This window comes from Melanerpes formicivorus, unplaced genomic scaffold, assembly GCF_026170545.1.
Source record: "Melanerpes formicivorus ecotype bairdi unplaced genomic scaffold, bMelFor1.0.p_v2 SCAF_8, whole genome shotgun sequence".
Classification (NCBI taxonomy): Eukaryota; Metazoa; Chordata; class Aves; order Piciformes; family Picidae; genus Melanerpes; species Melanerpes formicivorus.
The window spans coordinates 13,342,305-13,356,427 of record NW_027142360.1 but is presented as its reverse complement, the minus strand read 5'-3'; the positions used below and the strand labels follow the sequence as shown (position 1 = coordinate 13,356,427).

Below are 14,123 nucleotides of genomic sequence, written 5' to 3'. Positions count from 1 at the left end.
ATATCTTTCCATGTACGCTAAAGATCACTTTACCTTCTGGTTCCTACACATTCTTGGTTGGAGTTGTGAAGTTTATTATCTAACAGCACATTATTTAGAGTGGAGGACACTGTTGAAATACATTGTGTATCTGGAAAGGAGAGGTCATTGTGCCCCTGTACTCTGCATTGGTTAGGCTGCACCTTGAGTACTGTGTCCAGTTCTGGGCCCCTCAGTTTAAGAAGGACATCGAGACACTTGAACGTGTCCAGAGAAGGGCAACAAGGCTGGTGAGAGACCTTGAGCACAAGCCCTATGAGGAGAGGCTGAGGGAGCTGGGATTGTTTAGCCTGGAGAAGAGGAGGCTCAGGGGTGACCTCATTGCCCTCTACAACTACCTGAAAGATGGTTGTAGCCAGGAAGGGGTTGGTCTCTTCTCCCAGGCAACCAGTACCAGAACAAGGGGACACAGTCTCAAGCTGCACCAGGGGATGTTTAGACTCGAGGTGAGGAGAAAGTTCTTCACTGAGAGAGTCATTAGTCATTGGAATGTGCTGCCCGGGGAGGTGGTGGGGCCACCACCCTTCAAGGTGTTCATGAGGAGATTGGACGTGGCACTTGGTGCCATGGTCTAGTCATGAGGTCTGTGGTGACAGGTTGGACTCGATGATCCTCGAGGTCTCTTCCAACCTTAGTGATACTGTGATACTGTGATACTGTGATATTATAACGGAATTTACCATTCAAATCTGCCTGTACTTCAGCTACCTTTGAACCATGTCCACTTCAGTTGTGTTTAGTTCTAGACAGTCTTGATATGTGTACTTGAGTGTCACTAACACCAAAGGGATGTAAGCATAAGCCCCAAATTATATATATATAGTGAAGTGATGACCTGAATTGAGAGCAGACCTCTTTCTGCTTTAGGTTTGGTGCTACACCATAGTGAACAGCTTACTGCATTACTTATAACAGTACCTGCAGTAAGAATAAATAGATAGACCTTGCTAGGAGTTAAACTCTGGTGTACAAGGAAGGAGGTGCTTTCTGCTTATTATAGCAGAAATTATAGCAAGTGGAACAGGATTTTTTTCCTTCCTTCCTTCTGTATGCTTTTATTTTCAGTCTTGGCTCTGTGTCCTTTTCTGCAATTCTATATAAATCTGTTCCTTGGGCAGATCTCTGATAACTTAAAGATTATTTTCTGACAAATAAGCAGTTTCCATGTTCTTGCCAACGCTTCTGATCCATAAGAGCAGCAGAACAAAAGGGGGTAGGAAAACCTATACGAAGGCAAGGTTGTGATCTGAGGCTTTTTTAAAGCTCTTTGCACACTAGCTATCTTTTTAAAAACCCTGTTCTTGGTTTGAAACTTTAATTCTGGGCGTACATTTGGTGCCCAGATGGTGCAGACTCACACAGAAGCCCATCACGCTGTCAGGGCAGGCGGATGCATATGTAAATATTTTGCCTTTTTCCCCTATAATATTTGGCTTTGTCTAATCTAATTGCTGTCAAAGGCAGAATGTGGAGAATGCTTAAGAGGAGCAAACAATGAGGACCTCAAATGTTTATGTTGCACTATCTTTGGAAGATGCTAGTAGACTGTGATGTAATTAATGATTTTATTTCATGAGTTTTCTTCTTCATACTGTGAATTCATGGTGTATGATCTGATAACTTTTTTTTGCAACTTGAGGTAGAAACTTGTGTTTCTAGTGGCATAAAAGTGTATTTAACACATTGGAGGTGTTGATATAAGGCTAATGATTCTGACTTTTCAGTTCAGTACAGTAAGTGTCCTCTAGCTGCCTCTCAGTATAGGACTATTTCTTATTTATATAATTCACTGCTCCATTTAATTTTTTCTATTGAGTGCCTGTCTTAATGTATTTTTAATACATAAAAGCATTTCCAGCATAGCTGCTTCTCTGACCAGTGGTAGTTAGCAGCAATGTGGCTAACCACATTAAGGATGCTTATTTAGTTATTCAAGGCCTGATCCAAAACACCATAATATTAATGGGAAAATTACTTTCACGAGCTTTGAATCTGACAGCTCTGTGAGAAAGTCTTATTAAGCCAGTGTTAGTTGAGGATGCTGGCAAAACTGGTGTAGGAAACCTCATTGTTTTTCATCAGTGCAAAACTTGTAGTACTATCACAGGTTCCTGCTTAGATGCAAAATTTGGCTAGGCTATAATTCATGGAAAGCATCAGGCTGTGCCAGACCTATTGCTTTAAGGACACTAACTGCACAGAAAGATGCCAGGAGACCAGGGCCTGAGGTGTGATGATTGTAGAGGAAGGGAAGTGGCTGTAAAAGGAGAATGTAGTAACGTGATCAGAAGGCAAACAGAAGCAGCACGTGGTGCTTTTTTTACATGAAACAGAGATGAAATCCTGACTACAGGGGAAAATCTCCCATTTCAGACATTCATGCTACCCTCTGAGGCTCATTATTCAGGGGTACCAACAAATTCTGTTTCTGAGCCTGCTATGAAAGTATCCAAGTGCCTTCAGGATACATGTCATAACTTGTCATGTATCCCTCTGCTTGTCTTGCTTCTGTGGGGTAGAAGGGGTTCAGGATATCTCTATTATTTTTGTGTTGTTTTTTATTACTGAAGGAAAGACCAAAGGTGTTTGTGTATCTCCTGGAGGATGGGCACTGAAACACATTAGTGCACAATAAGCAAAGATGTGAATTTACAGTTCCTGCACAGTAAGTGCTTGTATACCTGCTGCTAGCTCATGCTTCAGAGAAAATAAACAAAAGCAGAGGTGATTTACTGCACATCTATCTCATGGTGACACTCTGGCAGCTACTGCAGGGCATTTGGTCTGTCAGAAGTTTGGATGTCTGCTTACCCTACAGGTAGTTTGTGCTTGTCATGGGCCAAACATAGCATTGGTTGTCACAATGGGATAGCTTTGTTCCTGGCCTTTGCTCTTAGTTGACAAATCTATGAGGTGTACAGCTGGGAGGACATGTTGCATTCATTTAATAACACTTTCTCTTCTGCATCTTGCCCTTCTCAGGAGCAATTGAGCGGTGCACGTACATCAAGTACCACTACTCCTCAGCGACCATTCCCAAGAACCTCACGTACAACATCACCAAGACAATCCGCCAGGATGAGTGGCATGCCCTGCGTAAGTGTTCCTGGCTTTCTTCTCCGTCACCTTTGTGTGTGGCCTAAAGGAGATGCTCACAGATGAATGGGAACAGAGGCTTTGACTGACAACCTGCTCAGAGCCCTCTTCTCACATACAGTTTGTCTTTGTAGCAGATTAATCGATTTGCTCTTAGGACCTACATCTCTGTTTTTGCTGCTGACTAGAAATTCTGCTGAGGCATTAGAAAGTGGCAGTGGGGAAGAGGCATTTGTATGCAGAGATTAATATTGAGTTAAATACAAAAATGAGTAACAAAATCAATGCCCTATTTTTTAATTCAGCAGAATGCTCTGTACGTGAGCATATTCTCATGCAGTTCATGCTGCTGCTGCCTTGCTTGCTTCCAGGAGAATTCATTGCTGGCTTTTATTGTAGAATATGTCCTGCTGCCAGCTACTCCTAGGTGAGTGTGGCATCACTCTCCTTTGAAGATCTAGAAAGAGAAATCCTTCACCCTTTAAGGCACAGGGAAGGAGCTTAGCCCTCAGTGATAACTGTAGCCAGTGGTCACCAACTTGTAACATTTGCTGAAGCAACAAGATCTGACAGGGATGGAATTGCCCTGGGATATATTGGCTGGCCTTAAAGCTTTTACTTCTTCTCATATTGGAGGTGGAAAAGAGTTTTCACTGACAAAATTTATGAGGTAGGATTTCACAAGGAAGGATGTCACTGCAGCTTGCTCTTGTTACTGCATAGTCATGGGGACCGATGAATGTCCTGAGCTTCTCTGTCTCAGTGGAGGCAGTTAACAGCTCCTTGAAGATTCTGGAAAATGACTGAAGGATTTTGATTCTGACTGAAAACCTGGAAAGGTGGTAGTGAGCAGCTACTGTCCAGACTGTCAGTCTGAAAACTGTGCAAGACCTCTGGTGTTCCCAGGGCTTTCAGTCTCTGTTTTGCTCCTGCCTTACGTTTCTGTGGCCTTGAGAGGGTCCTTTAAAAGCATTGGGAAAGGTGTAATGATATAGCTGATTTCCTGCATTGATAAGGTCAGGCCTGGTTTGATACTCTGGTGCTTATAGGCCTTCTGGTCAAATCTGTTAAAGGGTTAAGGAAGTTCTAGAGGAACTATCCAAATGCATCTGTGTGGATAAATATATACTTCTATTGGGACATGAGGAAGAAAAGGAGTATTGAACTCATGCTTCTCAGAAGATTGCCAAGAGGGCTGGTCTTGCAAAACACTGTTCTGGGCTCTTTTGTCTCTGAAATCAGATGATCAGGCAGTTCAGTTCCCTTCAGGTTTTCTGCTACCACCTGTTATCTTTGCTACTGTCAGTTTTATGATAACATGTGGGCAAAAAGGAATGTACCCCTCACATTAGACATCTTCTATTAGGGTTCATAGGGCAGTAGAAGGGTCTTTGGTTTAGGCTTTTGTTTGTGTGTGCGTGCTTTTGCCACTGCTGTGAGCAACAATGACCTTTATGCAACCATCCAGTGGGAATCTCACTATTTACTATAGGATTCTTTTTAATCTCAGCAATGGCTCAATAAAGGGTTATTGTGATGCTAGGTTTGTATTTTTTCCCCTAACTTAAATATAGTTATGAAAATACTTAGTCATGTAAGGCATTTGGCATGTACATCCCTTTGTGTTATCAGCAAGTGTCTGAACCTAGTGGTATTGACAACTGATGGGAGCCTTCAGTAGGGCATTCATCAATCTCCATAGTGGCAGTCTAGACACATTGTGCTCACACATTTACATATCTGATCTAGTCTGAGGCATTTTCAGGGTAAGGCTGCCTGTTCCCTCCCTGGGGAGGGTACACTAAGTGTGTGGGTGTGCATGCATATTTCTGACCCAGATTTTCTTGCTAGTTCATGAGTAAGATACGTGTAGGTAGATGTAGATAGAACTGAACTTTGAATCTCCCTATCTAAATATGGGGAAGGAGAGAAATGCTTTTGCTGAAGCTCACATCTCCACAGCAGTTAGGCACAGCAGTGAAAGCTTGATGTATGGGGTTAGCCACTGGAAGATCCAGGGGTCACTGCACTTAAGAATGAACTGAGCCTATATGGCTATTTCTGCATAGGAACAGTGCCTTTGCTGTTTTTCTATAAAACATCTGTTTCAAGAGAAGGGTAACAGCAACCTTTTTCAAAGTGTTCTTTGCTTCGGGAGGATGTTCCTTTGCAGTGGAGTGGAGACATAAAGTGGGGCAAGACTAAGTGCCTTGAGAAAGTCCCTGTAGTATTTGCTTCATGCAGGGCACAGTTACTTCAGCTCACTGCTGTTCATCCTGAGGTAGAACAGTGTTTCCACGTCAACCTGGCCATTATTTTCCTCAGAACAATTTCCTTTTCAGAGTTTCCCTATTGCTGAGTGTTGTGAGAAACAGCAAAAGGAGCAGGGCCCAGGTCCACTGTTTTTCCTGCTCATGCCATGGGTGATTTCTCAGATCTATAGCATGAGGTGAGGGGAAAAAAATATTTCCTGATAAAACTCTGGGGCAAAATGTCATCCTGCAGAATTTCAGAGGAAATGGAGAGATGAAACCAGGGTGTCAGCATGTCGTACTATAAAAACGTTTCTTCCAGGTTTAGGCTATTGCTGCCCTTTGCCATATTTGTATTTCAGGAATGGTTATTCTCCTTCCTTGGTGCAAGCGGGGCAAACCATGGTGCCTGGCAAGGAAATCTGTTTCTTTGCCTGTTTGCTGGGTGGGGGATCAGAGGAGAGAGGGCTCCAGCCATGTTCAGCAGACTGCATTTTTTCAGACTGGGAGGCAGGACTGATGCTCCAGCAGTTTCTCTTGAATTGCAGGACTGGATGAGGGGCAATTAATTTGAGGCTGAGGACCCCATGGCACCAGTCAGCACAGAAAGCAGATATTCTTCTAGCTGTGCTGTCAGCTATGCTAGAAGAACCCAGGGGAGCAGCTGGACCTGAAGGAATGTTTGGAGCTGACTTTATAATTTTTGATTTTATCTTTTTTTCATTCTGGTTGACGTTTTCAAGATGGGACCTTTGCTCCAAATTGATTGCCTATGGCAGCGTGAGCCTGGGAAATAGGACTCTGCTTCCCTGCAATCACTTCCTCTCAAATATCTCTGGTTAAACAGAGATTGAGGGAAGGATGATTGTAGTATTGCCAGCTCTTGCCCTGTCAGGAGATAAATGTTCATCAAATTAGACAAAACACATTGCCTATATGAGCTGGGAGGGGAAAGGAGAAGGAAGAGAAAGCTGCATTCGACAGCTCTGAGCATGAGTAACTGTCTCTTTATGGAAGCAGAATAATATGATTCAGTCTCTATTAGGCATTTACCCTGTCACATACTGACCCCAGCCTTGTGCACAGAAACTTGATCCATAGTTCTGGCTTCTGAAAAGCTCCAGCAGCATCACTGATGCTTTGAGACATGGAGGTTTGTATTATTTGAATAAAAATCCAAGAAAATTTGAACAGGTCTGTATGTATTAACAGACTCAGTTCCGAGTGTTTTGTGCTGTTCTTGTAGGTTTCACTTTCAGTATACTACAGATTTGTCTTCACAACACTTGGGCAAAGTGGTCATGGCAGGGATTTGAGCTGCAGAATATGCTGCAGGCATTGGGATAGGTGAAAGGTATTTTCAAGTGATGGAGTAAGCACTTTAACTGGATTCTTGTACTTTAAGAAGGTTGCCTATGAAAAGGAGGCTATGTTGTTGGGGTTTTTGTCTCTTGTCCTAAAAACTGTGTGAAACCATTAGGTGGTAAAGAAGGTGAAAGGCAGTGTTTGTTTTGAAAATATTGCCACCAATGCAATGAACAGATGCACTATATTTGTTTTGGCATCTTTCAGGAGCCAACAGTGATGTTCCCTAAAGCCACTGTGAGAGGTAAGGCACTCAAAGACCTGTATTTAGTCTGCTGGCTTACTCCTTGGAGTAGAACAGCCACTGTTGATGGTGTTTTATACATTTAGAAGGACTGGAGTAAGGTTTTTCCTGTTTGAGTGGGTTGTTTAGGGTGTATGGGGTTGGGTTTTTCTGGGTTTTTTTTGGGGGTGTGTGTGGATTTTGGGGGCATATTGCTTTTTGTTTTGTTGTTGCTGTAGTTGTCATCATTTTTTGTTTGCTTTTTAGAAGGTAAGTTATAAACAACTCAGGTTCTAAACTGATCTTCAGCTGGTGTCTTTAACAGACAACACAGAAGAAAAGTGCAGAGACAAATTCCTAAGTATGCTTAAGACACCTACATTTCATTGTCTTGTTGGGAGACTTAGGATTACAAATTTATTTTAAGGAAGCCAAATAGTGCAGAAAAGGGAGGAAGGTGCAGATAAGAGGAGAGAGGTTGTCTTCATACTTTCTTAGAGCCAGTCTAACATGATGTTTAATTTTTGCCTTCAGCTTTTTCGTTTAGACCTTTTGCTTTCTCATATCGCCTCTGAACATACTTGTATTTGCCTTGAGATTTCTTTGTGTATTCATCCCTTGAATGATTTCAACAAGAACAATTGGGGGCTAGCGGGCTGTGGGCTCAGAACTGCCTGGAGCCTTACAGGGCTGGCGCGTGCAGGTCACTCTGCAGTCTTCCTGTGTCCTTGACAAGGGAAGTGTGCAAGGAGGTTTGGCACACCAGGGCCACCTTCTCTCCAAAGCAGATGAAGGAAGTATTACGGTTTGAAAATGGTGCAAAAAAGTAAGTTGTCTTGTGCTCTTCAGGAGTGAGATTTCTCTTTCTCTCAGAGAAGAAGTCAAACCATTGCCTCTTCTCTTTCTCATGCCTTGGCAGCTGAAATGGAACAAATACTGCATGGTGCTTGGGGCCGTTGTGTGATAGAGCTCCCAGTAGCTTGTGCTATATCACATGAAAGTCTCCACATCAGAAAGGAGATGCAAAATTCTTCCTTCTCTCCAAAAGACTTTATTTTGCTGACTCTCAGAGCTGGGTCTTCAAGCCTGTTGTGTTGTTTTTGTTGTTGTTGGTTTTGGTTTGGGTTTTTTTTATTTGTGTGTGTGTGTTTTCCTCTCCCTTCCTTCCTATATATCACACACCTGAATTTGTGCTTTGAATTATATTCAGCCATAAAAGAGAAGTTTCTGTTTGTTCTTCTCCAGCTTGCTGTTGCTACTTAGGCCTGTCCTCCACAGCCACTGTGTTTTGTGTCCAGGAACATGGAGAGTGCTGTGTGTGGGCAGCAAGTGGCTGGAATTGCTATGGAAACTGATCTTCTCCTGCACAGCTTAGAAATTGTCACTAGGCAGCTTTAGACAGAACCAGTTCACAAATAGGTAGCTGATGCTTCCTAAAAATGTTTAGAATTTTCTGGGGTTTTGGGAAATGCTCCTTGTCTGGCACTGTGGGGCATCCTTTGTCTGTCTCCTAATGCCCCAGTTTTACCTGGGACCAGAGGATATGGGCTTGGAGCATTTGCATGGGGAACTGCATTTTCAGTGTAAGAGGAGCCGTAATGTCTTGTGTTAATTGGAATGATAGCGTTTGTCTGTGCTGTTGAAACCAGCAATAATCCTATGCTTGTGGTGATCTGAAAGCTGTTTGCATAAAAAACGAATTGCAAAGGCACAAGAAATAGTCCAGCACATTCTGAGAGGAGCAAGTACTGGAGGAAATGAAGGATTTCTACAGGATGCAGAGTGGTAATATTTTAATTCATATAGCATCTATTCTGAAAGCTGAATGGATTTTATCAATCTTAATGGTCTGAACTTAGCAGGAGATTAAGGCTTCTCCATTTAAGACTATAAAGCACTCAAATACCTCCTTATAACCACCATAACTACAAGTGGGGGGCAGGGAGCATGCTGGAAAAGTCTTCTTTTTGTGAAGGTCAGTTATGGTACTGTGGACAGTAGAGTGTGATGTCCACACTTGTAATTTCTACAGGTTCCCAAGCCTTCTCTTTCATGGAAAAAGATGTTTAGATCTGCAAAGAAGCTCAGCTGATAGTTTGACAAAGCATTAGTAACTTCAGTAGACTCATGATCTTGGCTCTGTCTGCTTTTATAAGCAATAATAAATATTTCATTGTTGTATCTGTATTAAGTGCTGACCTGAGAGAATTCTTGCCTGTTTTTTTTCTTTTTTCATTTCCTCTAGGTAGCACTGAAAGCAGTGTTTGACACAAATAGGCACCATCCCACTTTCCTTGCTTCTTTCTTTCACTCTCTCTTTCCCATACTCTCTTGGGTGTCTTTCTGAATTTCCTATCTTCCTCTACAAGGAAATGCTGTTTCATTTTTAATTAGCTACCTTGACCCCCAGATACGTACCCCCTGAAGTATGCCACCATCTTGCTGGTCAGTGCCATTTGGCTGACAATATGATGTCATTCCTTAATGCATTGGTTATTAAAGCAGACAGGGCAGCCATCCTGAAGGTTAGGCGGCAGGTGCTCGCATGCCTGAAGGTCTGCAGTTGTTGGATCTTCATCATATTCATTGTTCCCATAGCTAATGACCAGGTGGTAGTGACAGACCTCATTTCCCTCTCTGCTGCAGGGTTTTCTTCATATCCTGCTATTTCAAGCTAAGACATAAATGTGGGGTTTTGGCATCAAAATCGAAGACCTATTTTAAAATCTGTGAGGGATTTTATTGCCTTTTGCTGGGCTTCATCGTAGGATCTGTTCATATGGCTGTGACCTTAATACCTATACCTGTGAACAGCTTTCCCAACTGCATACTACTTTTTATTTCTGTACTACCTTTGCTTCTTAGAGACAAAAGAGCAGGGAAGGAGTAAGGGATGAAGTTAGTAGGCCTCCTGGTGCTGAGATGACAGGGATGTCTGAGTAGGAAATATGGCCAAGATCTGGAAAGGGAGGAAATAAGGCCAAGGAAAGGGATGAGATTTTGTACTGGGAAGTTGGGAGAGGTGAGACAAGATATTACTGACAATTGAGAATGGAATAAGGGATCAAGTGGTGCACGGAACAATTTGGAAGGGACGGTGTAAAAACGGCCAAGCTCTTTGGTGTTTGTTTGAGTTGCAGGAGGGCAGGGGATGAACAGAGAAGGATCCTTTCTAAAGCCCTTCTCAAAGTCCTGAGCCTTGCTGTACAAATACTGCTAACACACTGTGAAATGCTGGCAGAGGGAAATTCTCATCCTGCTTCTTCAGGCAGAAGGTTCTTCTTCCAGCTCACGTAGCAGGGAGCTCAGAGGTGAATCAGAAGTTTTATTTTGCTGATGAACCATTTGCCACATTTCTGAATTGGTAAGGAAGCAAACATTAGAATTCCTGCTTTTGCAGTTTGTTGTTTGTTTTAAAGTTAAGAACTTGCAAATCAGATGAGTGTGGTTTAGGTTGCAAACACAGACATGTAAAAGGTAGGAGATGACACAGTTCAGGCTGTATACGTGGCCTTCACTTATCTCCTCTGAGAATACCCAGTATCAAGTTTTTAATTACTGTAATCACGTACTTTGTTTTCCACAGGACCCCTGCCTCATTCCATACATTTGGGATATTCTGTTTCCATTCAACAATGTCTGCAATATTTATTTTTCATTGCTTAATGTATGCTTGCTGGCTGTTTTATTGCAGAATACACAATCCAAAGACAGAGTTAACCACTTCATGACTTTGTATTATCTCCAATTATTGTACTGAAGCATGGCATGTAAAGATAAACAGACTAATATCTAATAACCTTCTGAGGTGAGCTGTACATACCTAATTTCCTTTTTAGGGCTGGCAATCAAAATTAAGTGGTTTGGGTTTTTTGGGTGTCCAGTTGGAGATGAAGAAGGCTTGGGGCTTACAGTACTTAACATTAATCTTTTGTACGTTCAGAGCACAGCTCCCATGAACTTTCAGAGCAATTACTACGTGCTCCACACCCTGCAAATCAGACTTTGAATGGTCACCCAACTCACACAGTGTCAAGGTAAATGAGGAAAACATGGCTAGGGACCACTTCTAAAATGCTTTTTTAGAATAACTGATTTACTACCTAGGTCTCCTGGGGTAAGTGTGGAGGGAAGCGCTTGTGCAAGAGGGAGGGGCAGCTGTATGTCAGCTGACTGATCTCGGCTCTAACTAGAGCTAGAGGGCCCTGGCTCTTTGCTAAAGGGCTTGAATGTGTCCTCCTGTTTCACACCAACCTTTTCAAAGCCTCACATTTTGTATTTCCTAACTTTGGTGTGCTTGGCTTGGCAGCCTTCAGAAAGTTTTGAGTTTTAGATTTTGGTTGTTTGTTTGCTTTTGTGTTTTGTTATACTTGTTACTGCAGCCACTTAGATTCACCTTAGCTTAGCTGATGTTTAATGTAATTTCCCACTGTTATAATGGGATGAGGAAAATGTATTTTTATCTTCATCATTGAAAAGAGTCTTGGTGTATTTGGAGAGTGGGCCCTTCCTAGTGCAGGAAAACTGAGAGAAACAGCAGCCCTTCAGGCTTACTGGTGACTTTTTTGCAAAGGAATATTAAAGACCTTTTGCCTGTTGTAGTGTGGATGTGTTGACAGGTAAAATATACCATTGCTAATAATTTCTAGTCATCCAAGCAGTCAAAATAGGGTTGTATTAATATGCACACAGAGCTTTCTGTTTCCCTTCTCCTTGAGAGACGGAGATGGGGAGAGATGGGCGTTTTTCTGTGTCTCGTGGCTAATCAAGAGTGATGCCTTGTGCATTCTCAGGGTGAGAACACAGGAAAGAACAAACAGGATGATTGAATGGAGCTCTTCCAACTGACTTCTATAATTTTTGATTTATATACCAGTTTAATGACTGGTTTATGATGATTTATATCCCAGTTTATTAATACCCCAGTCTGATGCCCCACTCCACACTGTTAGCAAGATGAAAGCCAGTTAAATATTCCAAGGTGATTACATGCCACATGCCACACACAGAGTTAGTAAGGAGAAGTAAATGCTTCCTTGCTTCAGTGGAAGAAGAAAGACTTAAGTGGAACATTATGGAAATGAGATTGTTGTGATTTGTTCACAAAGCCATGCACCATTCACAACAGAACATCACATCATGAGGTAGGTGCCAACCAATTTTGAATCAAACAACCTGACTTTGACCCTAACAGAACCTTGAGGCTGAAACACGTAGATGATTTTTGTACATTGATAGCAACTAGGCAATGGTTGCCATTTTAATTACTGCTTTGCCAGTGATCTCTTTGTACACTGAATTGCAGAATAAACTTGATCTTCATGTAAAGCTGGGGTATTCTCCAACTTGCTGCTTTGGAAAGGTCTAAAATGTGTGAATGTTAATGTGCGAGAACTGTAATGCAGCTTTGTATCTTCAGGTGATTTTATTGTGAACTGGGCCAGAATGATTTTGGCCACATTTTTAGAACTGAATGTAGTTGAGGCCCAGGAAGACTGGAGGAAGCTGAAGGATTTGTCTTTGGGCCCTTCCCAAGACTCCTTAATTGGCAGGGTGAATCACAGTTTAGCTGTTCAATTATTCCCTGCCCACCTCCAGGAACTGATTGCACAGTTCATGAGGGAATAGGAAATCAGGAATATAAATCAACTGCAGGATCTCCTGTGGGACTTCAGAGTTCAGTCTTGCAAATCTCATCTGGTTCCTTTGGATGTAGGTTACATTTAATGGAGCTTGAGCCTGCGTGTCCCTCTGCATCACTGGAATTATGACAGCTAATTTGAGTGTCTGCTGCTAGTGTGTGCAATTGATCAATATTTCTTTCAGAAATGCAAACTCTCTCTCATCTCTGCCTCCATCAGCTTTGTCTTTCCTGGCTTGCCCTTTGCATCCCTGTTTCATTTGGGGTGCCTTTTAATTTTAGTTATTTTTCCTCCAAACTTGATTCTCACCTACATATTCAGAGAGAAGGAAATCGATGGGCCAATATCACTTACTGACCTAGGAGGAGCTTCTTTGCCATACACAACTAAGACTGTAAATAATTTAGTCGGGTCCCCATCTTTTCTTTCCTCCCATGAGATTAGGTTTATTAAAACTTTATGTGAGGGGACATGGAGGTGGCTGAATTACTGGTTTTGCCTGAGAGAAGCATTAGCAATGCATTAGCTAGGAACTAGCTGCTCTTCACTTATCATCATCAGCACCTACAAAATCAGTCTTCTTTGTAGAATCCCTTCTGCCACATGTTAGACTTGCATGTTTGATCATGATGTAGTGCCATTCTATAGAACTCATTCTCATGCATGATTGTGTTGCCATGGAAAGAAAAGTGTTAAACTGCTGAGGCCAAGGCTTCATCCTTTCTTTTTTTTCTTTTTTTTCTGGTATCAGAAGGAGGCCAGTGGTGGCATGAATGCATAAAGATCCTAATTTCAATGGGAGCAAAAGGCTGGGAACTCTACAGTTTGATTTTGCTTATATTTATATCAGAATACTAATTCTATCGAAACAAGAATAGATATTCTGAGAGAAACATCATATGAAACCAATATCTGAGTGCAAAATACTCAACAGATTTCAGAAAAATGAAAGTGCTCCTTGAGACTTTAAACTTTTTGGTATTGCAGTGAAAATGAACAAATTCTGCAGTAACACTTGGTTGTTAGTGCTGCTGCTGATGGCATGTAGTGCACCTTCTGTCCTAGCACCTTGAAACACTTGGGCAATGGTTTTCACTCTGTATCCTTCTGACAGGGTGCTGAAGGAGGAATACAACCCATGTGTACCCATTTCACATGCAGAAAGAGTTACAGAGAAGTTAATTGACTTGCTAAATGTCATGCAGAGAGTGAGTGGCAGTGCCAGAAACAGAACTCGGGTCTTTGGACTGCTACCGTTGTGAGTGCTAGACAATGCTGCCTCCTCTAGCGCTGGAGATTTTGTTGTATATCCTTTAGAAAAGACCACTGCAAACCCAACCCTCTATCAAGGATAGTGCTCTTTTTCTAAAGATTTTAATTTTTTAAGTGAAAGGTTACTGGCCAAACCCAGAATCTGCTATACACATTAGTGGTGATTTTCTCTTAGAAATAACAGCAAAAGAGCCTTCAAAAGTTGGAAGTGAATCGAGGTATACAAAGATGGGA

The 14,123-nt window shown here is 42.0% G+C and overlaps 1 protein-coding gene across 2 annotated transcripts in view; it reads left to right on the top strand.

The window, feature by feature from the left end:
• Nucleotides 1–14,123, top strand: part of TMEM178B (transmembrane protein 178B) — a 228,049-nt gene that overhangs the window by 55,214 nt on the left and 158,712 nt on the right. For both annotated transcript variants that reach the window (XM_068142186.1, XM_068142185.1), the window contains exon 2: nucleotides 3,022–3,135. In XM_068142186.1, the coding sequence (XP_067998287.1) occupies nucleotides 3,022–3,135 (114 nt within the window). The remainder of the gene's footprint in view (nucleotides 1–3,021; nucleotides 3,136–14,123) is intronic.